The following is a 10,319-nucleotide window of genomic DNA, read 5'->3' as shown; positions in this document are numbered from 1 at the left end:
CACAGCTCATTTCAATTATAATTCACTTCATTCATACAATGTCAGTTCACAAGAAATGGTATATAAAATCTCACCTACGCCCTGGAAAGTGCAGGTGCAGTAATGTAGACAAAGAAAACTTACATCACATCTAGCAAATGTGCCACCAGGCAGCTGTGGTAGAAACCAGTTTATTTGCATTCGGTTTGGTTGGATCCCAGACACATAGAAACACTTTAAAAGTTCTCTTACAGTGTTTGAATATACAAAATACTCTGATCCAATTCTTGCTCTTTGCAGTTAACGGAAATCAAGCAAATTATTTCATCTTTCCTCTTAATCCATGTCTTTTACCAAAAAACATGTAGTGCCTCCTCACACAATCTTCAATATTTACTGCAAGATGCTGCATATCTTCTATAAGCCTGTTGTGGAGGGAGCCATGTCATCTGGCATTACCTGTTGGGGAAGCAGCATGAGAACCCCGGACTTAGAAAGCTGAAGAAACTGACAAAGATTCTGTTCTGGGATCTCTAGAGATGATCTTGCAAAGAAGGATTCTTAAAATAAGAAATATAAAGGACAATGACTGTTATTCAATGACATGTTGTTGACATTCAGAGGCTTCTTCAGGTCCATGGTAGTACAAACAGCTAAAGGAGATCAGCCTATTCAACAACTTTAAAAAAAAACCTGAGTAACATAAGTTAAAGTACATGAAGTATTTTTGAATTTAACTGAATTCCACACCATTGTGTGTGCCTGAATACATGCTGCACCATTCTTCCAAGGGAAGAAATGAATTAAATTTTAGCTGAACAAATGTTTTCCCATTCATGTTTATTAAAGAAAAGCTTATGATAAAACATGGCATTGTAATTGTTGTGGTCTAATGAATTATTTTCTGACCATTCATCTTGGATGCCCAACCTAACCTGCTCCCTGTGCTCAACTGCTTGTAGTCCATTTGTTTTAGATTGATGTCATCTTGTAATAAAAAGAAATATATATATATACTAAGTGAAAGTGTAAAATAAAGGTAGACATGTCTCTTTGACAGTTCAGTAACATAAGTTCTGCTAGTTTTGATGGGAGGGAAGTAACTCCTTGAATGAAGTTGAATGCATCTGCTGTTAAACAGAAAGGCAAAAGAAGAAGAAACATGGCTACACCATATTCTGTGAATGTTAGATTTTGTAACACACTAATAAACTAAACAAAGTCTATAATTTAATCAAGGTAGTTCACCTGGTTTTCAGTTTTTTTCCTTAACACAACCATCTACAGCCATGTCCTCTTACTAAAGAACCAGGTTCATTCTCAGTAAGAATAGTAATTTTACAGCAGGGATGATGGCCTCTCTGAAGCACTTTCCAGCAGCTTCAGCAAGTGTTTATGTTCTGTCAGCTATGCAAAGCATTCTGTGCTCATATCACAAGAGACCGGACTTTATTTACGAAGCAACATTGCGTTTATTTAAGATGGAAAGGTGGCTTTAGATATTTGAATATCTAATTTGTTCCCGAAAGTTAATTTCGGGAACAAATTTGCAGATCATTATGCACCAGAGGGCTATCAGTCTAGAATATATTTATGATGGTTAGAAGTAGTGAGGAATGAGCTGAAGTAACAGGCTTAAAATTAGCCATATGTGGCAAGAGTGAAAAAGTTCAAATAGCAAATGAAGACATTTATTAAAGATATTACATATTTTTAGTGCCATGGGTAAAGTAATAGAAGTAGACAAGAAGAGATACAACACTGAAAGTAGGACATATTGGACTAAGTAAGTTATTGTTCATACTTGGAAACAATTAAAATAAAAAATACTATCTATGTATAGAAGTTTAAGGAAATATTAAGATGACAGGAGTGATGAGTTAAAAATTAAATATAGAAAAGAAAAATGGGTCATGGATATGCACAAACATGTCTATAAGGAAACATTAGCAGAAGGAAGGTCCTGCTGAAAATGTTTTATCGGGTTTTTGACTACTCATTGTGTTCAGCAGAATTAATTGTTGATGAAAAAAAAATGTAATCTTACTTTCATTTTTGTTCCATATTTAATATGAATAAATATAAAGACACAAGCTAAATGAATTGTGGCCATGTTGACAGGAATATACCATGACGTAGCTTTGTGTGTCCAGAAACACTCGTCAGGCAGGCTACCACTGTGTGAGGGAAAAACAACTTTGTGAACAAATGACCTATTTCTGTTTATTAAAGCCTCATTTAGAATTAAAGGTAAATACAATGTTATGAGCCTGGTGAGCAAATGACCATCAGCGGCCAGTTCCTGTGATTCCAAGTTGTTCATGTCCCATATCTGTCTGTACTTAACTATGCAATAACACTGCTGTCATACATGTAACTGCTGTTTACTTAGATACTTTTATACAACTTATTCCCTAGTTACAAGAGAAGTCTGTAGGGACATAGTTATTCTGATGACTGTTAATAGAAAATATGCATTTATACGGACTTTAAGGAAACAGTTTAAACATCAATCATATTTAATAACCCTTATTTCTGTAGGTGTTCAAAATCCTTCACATTCTTTAGATAACACAATATTTTCAGTCCCACTTCTATCAGTTTACTACATCCTCTGCCTAAAGGGGAAAACCAAGGTGTCTAAAGGGGTAAAACAGCGCCCCCTGGAGTCACAATATACGATAGTCGCAGAATTAGGCTCCTGCTTTTAGAATGATGAAAATATAATTATTATTTTCGTTTCTCTGACCCAAATTATTTTCTATTTTTAATATTTTAAAAATGGAACGAAAACGAAAACAAACATAAAACTTCCATCACCTCTTTTAGATAAGATTCAGAAACGATAAGATTCGTATTTGAATTTCACAATTTGTATTTTAAGTCAAAAATAAATAATTACCTGTTTTTGTTTGTTTGTTTGTTTTGTTATTTCTGGTTTCTGATGTAAACAAAAATCACCAAAATGTACCCGGAGCATCGTCCTACAAACTGCAAAATGATCCTTTATCAGACGGTGGCGGTTATGCACAACATGTCTGCCGTCGCCAGAACAAGTAGCAGTAGAAGAAGAAAACTACGACGAAGAAGAAGCTGTTACCGCTGTGTGCTGTTTTGAACGATCAGTAAAAATAGCAGTGAGAAGCATCAACTCTGGAAAGAAAAGATCGACGCCATTTCAAAGCCAGGGACAAAAGCAAATAGAAAGTATTTTCTTTTTTTTTTTGTATGCTTCCTTCCTGCAGTCGAAGCCTCTTGAAAAAAAACCACCATTTTAAATCAAAAATAACTTCATTTTCTGGAGAAATTAAAGGCTGAAGCTAAAATACAGATGCTAATGCTGTTCTGGAAATTTTTGGCTTAGCATATTGATATTCTACATCATATTGATGTAGAAGCTGGATCTGATGCCAATACATTCATTTCCGGGAAGCAAAGAGATTGTTGTTTTTGTTGTTGTGTTTTTTCCATCACTTATTAAAACAGGATAAGATAAGAAGGTAATATGGAGGACGAAGTTTGCTTGGATTCGCCTTTACAAAACTGTCTGTGTTATTATGTGTTTATACACTGAGTGAATCGAGTACTGTTACTAGAGGGAAACCTGAGGTCCAGTCATATCAAAGTCAGACCTGAAGGAGAGAAACAAACTGCTTCTAGAAATGAGCGATTCGGGGAATCCAGCCAGCATCCCGAGCTGCTCCGGCTTTAGAAGCGGGCCAGAGCGGACTGGAAGCGCCGAGCAGAGCCGAGTCTGGAGCCTGAGCTCCTCCAGTCAGCGGGGCAGATTGCCGTCGCTCAGAACCAGGGACCTGACGCTGGGGGGAGCCGTCAGGAAGACAAAGGTAGGGGCCGCTTTTTAGACAGTTTGCTGAAACACGACAATCACACTAATAAAGTCAAGCAATTATAATTTAATTATTAATTATAACGGTATAATTATGATAACACACAATAAAGCCAATCATGTTCAATTATTTAAAGAGCTGCAGATTAAGTTTTAATTTTAATCCACTAATAAAAACATTCTCAGTTTAGCTTCTTCTGAAAGAACTGTGATTTATATCACTAAGCTCCACACGGTAACCGCAGTTAATAATTGTTTTTACTAATATCCATTCCTTTTCTAACACCCTGCTAAGTCCATGCAGAAACTCTCCAGGCTGGGAATCGAACCCATGACCTCCTTACTGGAAGGCAACAGTGCTACCAACTGCGTCACTGTCCAGCACGAATTTACGGATATGCTTAAGTGGTTAAAACATTTTTTGCAAAAGTAGCATTTCCAATTGTACTGTCAGTTTTGTTTTATGATTTACCATCAATAACTGAAATTTATCCTGAAAATGATCAATCAAAAAGTTTTATTATGATAAACAAATTTTCACAATATTTGATAAACTATTAATATGGCCTCCCCTGAATGCAGCTGTTGGGGAAACTCTCCACTTACATATCTTTCTTTCTTGTTTTTTTTTACTGTACAAATAAGTTAATCTTAGCCAAGTTCATCTGTATTTGTCTAAGCTAAACTAATATGTATGCAGCATTTTTTTTATTTTTAAATAAACACAGATATTTACGATATATCCTATTTATTCTGTTTCTCTGCTCTGTAGAAGACATGGGAGCCTAACGTCCACGCTGTGAGAAAACCGAAAGATGAGTGAGTGACTGTTAAACTGAAATAAAGACGGCATGTTTTTACAAGAGCCCCTCTTTGATCCACCTACCTTCCCCAGGCTGCAAGCAGAAAACCCCGTGGCTCCTAAAAAGGAAAAAAGAGAGAGGGATGCGAAGAGAAAAGAGAGCAGAGGTGGGAGGAAAGCGAGACCTCAGGTCATCCAGTCCCACTCCATCTTTGAACAATGTCCTGGTGTCTCACATTACAGAACAGGTGGGCCTCCTCTGTCTTCTCTCAGCCTCTCCTGTCGTTCTCAGTGGCACATGAGCACATTTGGGCTTGATGAACTCCAGGTTGATGTCGTCCTTCTCCCTCCAGGCCGGCATGGTGCCAGAGGCCTGCAGAGCTCCTCCACATCTCCTGTTTGCAGACCCGTGAAAAAAGAAGGGAAGAATTCGACGGAGGATGAAGATCATCTTCTCAGTAAACTGCAGCGAGACGACGTGAGTGATTCCTGATGCAGCTTTGTACGCCCATTAGGATTTATTCACACGTTCTCTCAAATCATTTTTCATTTTTCACTTGCGCTACATGTGACCTAAAACAACACCTGGATCTCTGGCTTTGGAAGAGGCAGTGAAAAGCACCTGAAAGATTTCTGGGTTTTTTCCCCTTTTTGTGCCACGTTTCTGATCACTAAACTAATTTTAATATCACCCAAAAAGCTGGTTATAAATGATGATTTTATGTAGTAAGGAAGAGAAGTGATCCATACCAACATGATCCTAATGAAACGATCAGTTGTATTTTTTGTTTAAGTTCACAGAGATCTGTTTATTGTCTCTCTTGCAGAATTAATAAATCTCTTAAATAAAGGCGATTTGGCTATGAAGCAAACGGAATCAGCAGTGAAATCACAATAAAACCATTTGTGCAACCTGGTTTACAGGCTGCACAGTAGCGCAGTTGGTAGCACTGCTGCAAGGCAACAAGAAGGTCCTGGGTTCGATTCCCGGCCCAGGGTCTTTCTGCATGGAGGTAGCATGTTCTCCCTGTGTATGGTGGGTTCTCTCCAGGTACTCCGGGTTCCTCCCACAGTCCAAAAACATGACTGTCAGGTTAATTTGTCTCTCTAAATTCTCCCTAGGTGTGTGTGTGTGTGTGCATGGTTGTTTGTCCTGTTTGTCTCTGTGTTTCCCTGCGGCAGACTGGTGACCTGTTAGCTGGAGATAGGCACCAGCACCTCTCCTGACCCCTATAGGGACAAGTGTGTAAGAAAATGGATGAATGGTTTACTATGGAATAAATCAAGACATGACTTTGAATAAAAAATTTTATTTCTTCATCAACTTTCAAACCAAGCTAATGTGGCCTAGTTGTAACATCCATTGTTTTTGTTATTACTTGCAGCTGAACACGTTTGATTAATGGTGCTGCATTAGACACAGTAAAGGTTATCTCAGGACTCTTTAGAGTAAAAGATCCTCTGGTTCTAACTCCGTGTGTTTGCTACTCCTGCAGTTCATAGTTGATCCAGAGTTGAGGAATGACGCCCACCTGAACCCCATCGCCCTGCCTCTGTATCATTCCAGCGGCTTCTCCAGGCGCCCCAGGTCGTCCATCGCGACACGTAAGAGATCAGTCTGGGTTTCACTGCTTCCACTCGTCCACTCTGTTTCCTTTTACTTCCTGTCTTCATGGACTTTCAGCTTTCAGGCGGTTCTCTATAAATAAATAGCAGCAAAAACTTTGCAACTCAGTTTTGTTTTCTCCAGGTTAATCAGACTCAGGTCTTAGCACTGTCAGTCATACTTGTGTACACACTGCTCAGTGAACTAATGGGAAAGGAACAACTTACCATTCAAGGAAAACTGCTTGTCCGCCGTCATCAGTGCCCATGCTAACTAGCCTGAGCATTAACATCAAGATCCGCTGTGGGAATTTAGCCGTAGCTTAGCAAAGACCAAGGGGGAGGGTGTGAACAACGCAGGCATAATTGATCTCTCCCCCTGGTTCTGATTGGCTGTTTCTCAAAGAGCGCTGCATTTCTGCAGATGGCAGTAGGACCACAGGGAGGGAGAGGAGCTCAATGTTTCCACAGATTATCTGTCTCATATTGGTGAAAGCTTTAACAAATACGTAAAAAAAAAAAAAAAACATATTGTTTATAAATGTTACATACTACAGCTATAAAGGAGCTCTGTCGTTCAGAATTTAAAGTTTTGTGTTGTGAGAAGAAGAGCAGGGTGTGTCATAAAATGTGACTCTAAAGCTTCCTCTCCTTACCTGCTGCTCACACTGGTGCATTACATTTTGTCAGCAGGTCAAGACGACCTCCCAGTCTTAACAGCGCCACACTGTGGTGCTGATGGAAAAGCAGCCCTCTTGACTGACTGGCAGAAATCTGAGCAGTTGTCTCTGGTGAAGATGCTGCAGGAACTCAGTGTTTCAGGAGGAGAAGAGCTGTTCTTCATGCAGTTTCCAGACTGTCTTCCTGGCAGACACTCTGCACCGAAAGCAGACCTTCATCATGGAGGAGCGTCAGGGAAACCTTCAAAGACAGACGCAAAGTCAGCACAGCAAGTGAGTGGAAACTGCACTTTATTCCACGATGCTTTCCAATAAGGCTTATGCATCAGACTTGATGAGCTAAAAGAATAAACTTGTCACAAATCTGACAGTTTTCACACTGTTTCAGATTTTTATTTTATTATTACAATTTTATTCCACAATGGTTTTAACTGATTCCCTCCTGAAAGGTCTGCACTCACATAATAGCAAAGTAAAAATGTTTTGTAGAAATTTGTTTAAATTTCTACAAAACAAAATTAACCACATGTATATACTGTAAGTAATCACAGCCTTTTGTCATGAGGTTTGAAGTTGAGCTCATCACTGATCATCAGTGGGTTGGACATGATTAGGAAACACATCATATCCACCGCCGAGAGATTTACATTTAAAATCCTTTCTATTCAAGTTAGCATAAGCAGTGATGATAAAAAGTATTCATCGCCATAACGTTGGTTTGAAAATTTAGCCTAGATCACCATAATTTGGATTTTATGGCAGTAAAATAAATAAAAAAAAACCCAACAAACTGTAATGCCAAAGTGAAAATGATTTCTACAAAATAACCACAGTTAAATAAAATTAAAAAAAAAAGAATCATAAAGGAGGGGCTTTACCTAGATCAGGCTGTCTTCACAACATGAGAGACAAGGAAGCAGACTACTGAGAGGACACCAGGTTACCATGACTACACTGAAGGAGTTCTCTTCTTATTTCTTTCCCGCATTTTAGTTTCACTCTGCCTCTGCCATAAATTCCAAATAAATGTTTTTATTTTAAATTGACTTTAAACAACAGAGATGTTTGTAAAAGCCTGTAATTCAAAAATGGGAATAAAATATGCAGAAACCTGAAAGGTGGTAGCCATGACACCTGGTCCACTCATATCCCCGTCTTTCTCCAGGTATCCGGCAACATGGACGGCTCCCTTGTCCTCTCAGAATTCCCTGAGGGATTTTTGGGCAAACTACAAATCAGGAAGTCAGGGAAGGTGGAGCTAAAGCTGGGTGACGTCATCCTGGACGTGTCAGAAGGAGCTGCCTTTTCCTTCCTGCAGGTTAGTGTTCCTGTTCCCAATGGATGCCAAAATTATTCCATTATGTCGGATCGACTGTCATGGCAACAATGTTAGTTATTAAAGCACATTTGAATTTAATTTCAGTGTCGGTCTTTGGACTAAAAGATCACCCTTTTTTTGCAATTAAATCATTTGTAGTCATTTTGAGTCTAGGTTTAGTTGGCTAAATTGAAATGTATTTCTTGTGAGATGTTGTTGATCCTTGCTCTGCAAAATGTTTACAAATCTAAAATGTTCCCACGCCTTTCCTTCTGTTTGCCTTGACATTTTAATATGAAATATTCGGATTATTTCAGTAATATTCAGAGTGTTTTCTAGACCTGGCTTCTTCTCATTGCTGAAGCTTCCTGTGCTCCAGCTTCCATCCCCATTACCTCTGACAGGAATGCTGCTTTTTTTTAATCTTTCAGCAACTGGTGTCGGTCCGTCTGTCCGGTGGGAGAACTGGGAACATGACGGTGTTGGGAAACGTCCGTCACAAGCTGGTTTTGTCCCCCGACTTCCAGTCCTTGTTGAGGCAGGCGGCTGCACAGCAGCCATGAGGCTCACGTCTGCAGACTGTGAATTACTGGACTATTGGACTAATATGACAGTTCAACATTTGTTACTGAAAAAGCATTCTGTTTTCATAAAGATGACTTATTTTTCTACTTTCACTGTGAGAAATCTTTAAACCTAGTAAATCTAAAAAATCTTTGATGATGTTTTTGAGACTAATAAACAAGATTCATTCTGAGCTTCAGGTGAGTTCTGAATATTCCCTCTACAATTAGATCCACCAATTACACCGGGGTTGTCACTCATTTATATTTTGAGCCAAATCAAGCTTTCAAATATCTGCAAAGTGGCAGAATGTATTCATAAAACACATTTTAACTGCTAAAATTTTAACAAACAGATGCATTCTATGAGCACTTCTTAAAATTAAATAACATTGAATCATATTTTCATATTGATGTAATTTGGCATTACTCAAAGAAAAACAGCCCAAAATGATAACATTTTTAAGCACACAACTATTATCTTTAGAGCTGCACTGTGTAACTTTTACAAAAACTATATATTTTTGGCATATTTGTTGACCATGTCATGACAGTATTATATAATCTGTGAATAGCTCCATCTCCTCTGCCTTCTCTGTGCTGAGCCAGGAGGCGGGTTTTAGCGCTGTCAATCAACTTTGTGTACTCCCTGTTCAATGTGCTAATGGTGAAGAAACAATTTACCGCTACAGGAAATCCATGCATCTGCCGTCATTGGTGGCCATGCTAACTAGCCTTAGCATTCACAGCAGGCTCTCCTACCAGGAAGAAGCTGTACCGTAGCAGTAGCAGCACAAGCATGATTGACAGCGCTAAGACCCGCCTCTTTGTTCTAATTGGTCGTTTCTTGTTAGCGCTGGAAGAAGGCAGAGGAGCTTGATTGTTGACAGATTATCTGTCTCATACCATACTGTCACGAGTTTCAACAATAAAAAAATATACTTTAAAGTTCTGTTGTGGCAGATTTGTCTTCTGGATCTTGAGTTTGACACATATGAGATGCACCATGCTAGCTTCGGGTTGGACACCCTCTTTGCCTCCAGAACAGTCCTAGTTCTTTAAGGTATTTATTCAACAAAATGTCAGAAACATTCCCCAGAGGTTTTGGTGTCAATTGACCCAAAGTTGCCTGGTAAAAAAAAAAAAACAGCCCCTTGTTCTGCCTGTTTGCATCATCCAGAGGATTTGGACCCTCGCCTATTGAGAAACGATTACTTGCTGGATGAGTGGACTGTGTTGAGGTTTTAATTTTACCCAGTTGCTAATATTTGTCCATGATGTATGTAATGAACCAGTTCAACACTAAAAAGCTAACTGAAATTTCCCTGTGCTGTAAACAACCATCCTCCACTATGAAGAGAGAAGAACTGATCCAAATGAGGCGACTGTTAATGTTAATATTCTGGAAGTGTGACCAACATGGACTGAACGGCTTCCTTCACTTCCTCTGCTGCCGTCGCTAAAACTACAAGCAGACTACAATTTTAAAACAGCGCAGAAAATTGACGTCATCCTTCACAACTTC

The 10,319-nt window shown here is 38.9% G+C and overlaps 1 protein-coding gene across 2 annotated transcripts; it reads left to right on the top strand.

Moving 5' to 3' along the window:
- The first annotated feature begins 3,007 nt into the window (after nucleotides 1–3,007).
- LOC102236277 (DNA-directed RNA polymerase III subunit RPC4-like) lies at nucleotides 3,008–9,709 on the top strand. Of its 2 annotated transcripts, none has more exons than XM_014473574.2 (8): nucleotides 3,008–3,824; nucleotides 4,599–4,645; nucleotides 4,722–4,876; nucleotides 4,982–5,106; nucleotides 6,125–6,233; nucleotides 6,924–7,186; nucleotides 8,079–8,231; nucleotides 8,663–9,709. In XM_014473574.2, the coding sequence occupies exons 1-8, from the start codon at nucleotides 3,642–3,644 to the stop codon at nucleotides 8,792–8,794; spliced, it is 1,167 nt and encodes a 388-aa protein (XP_014329060.1). In that variant the 5' UTR covers nucleotides 3,008–3,641; the 3' UTR covers nucleotides 8,795–9,709. The 2 variants fall into 2 exon arrangements, with proteins under 2 accessions (XP_014329060.1, XP_023197374.1); XM_023341606.1 differs by having other exon boundaries at nucleotides 3,009–3,824; nucleotides 6,927–7,186.
- The last annotated feature ends 610 nt before the right edge of the window (nucleotides 9,710–10,319 follow it).

The sequence above is a fragment of the Xiphophorus maculatus genome, chromosome 10, assembly GCF_002775205.1.
Source record: "Xiphophorus maculatus strain JP 163 A chromosome 10, X_maculatus-5.0-male, whole genome shotgun sequence".
Classification (NCBI taxonomy): domain Eukaryota; kingdom Metazoa; phylum Chordata; class Actinopteri; order Cyprinodontiformes; family Poeciliidae; genus Xiphophorus; species Xiphophorus maculatus.
This window is presented reverse-complemented; position numbering and strand designations above follow the sequence as displayed.

Bases quoted from the DNA above. Each gene is read 5' to 3' on its own strand.
- LOC102236277 (XM_014473574.2), top strand. From the start codon at position 3,642: ATGAGCGATTCGGGGAATCCAGCCAGCATCCCGAGCTGCTCCGGCTTT. The intron at 5,107-6,124 runs GTGAGTGATTCC...CTACTCCTGCAG, and splicing joins GTAAACTGCAGCGAGACGAC to TTCATAGTTGATCCAGAGTT. The intron at 8,232-8,662 runs GTTAGTGTTCCT...TTAATCTTTCAG, and splicing joins CTGCCTTTTCCTTCCTGCAG to CAACTGGTGTCGGTCCGTCT.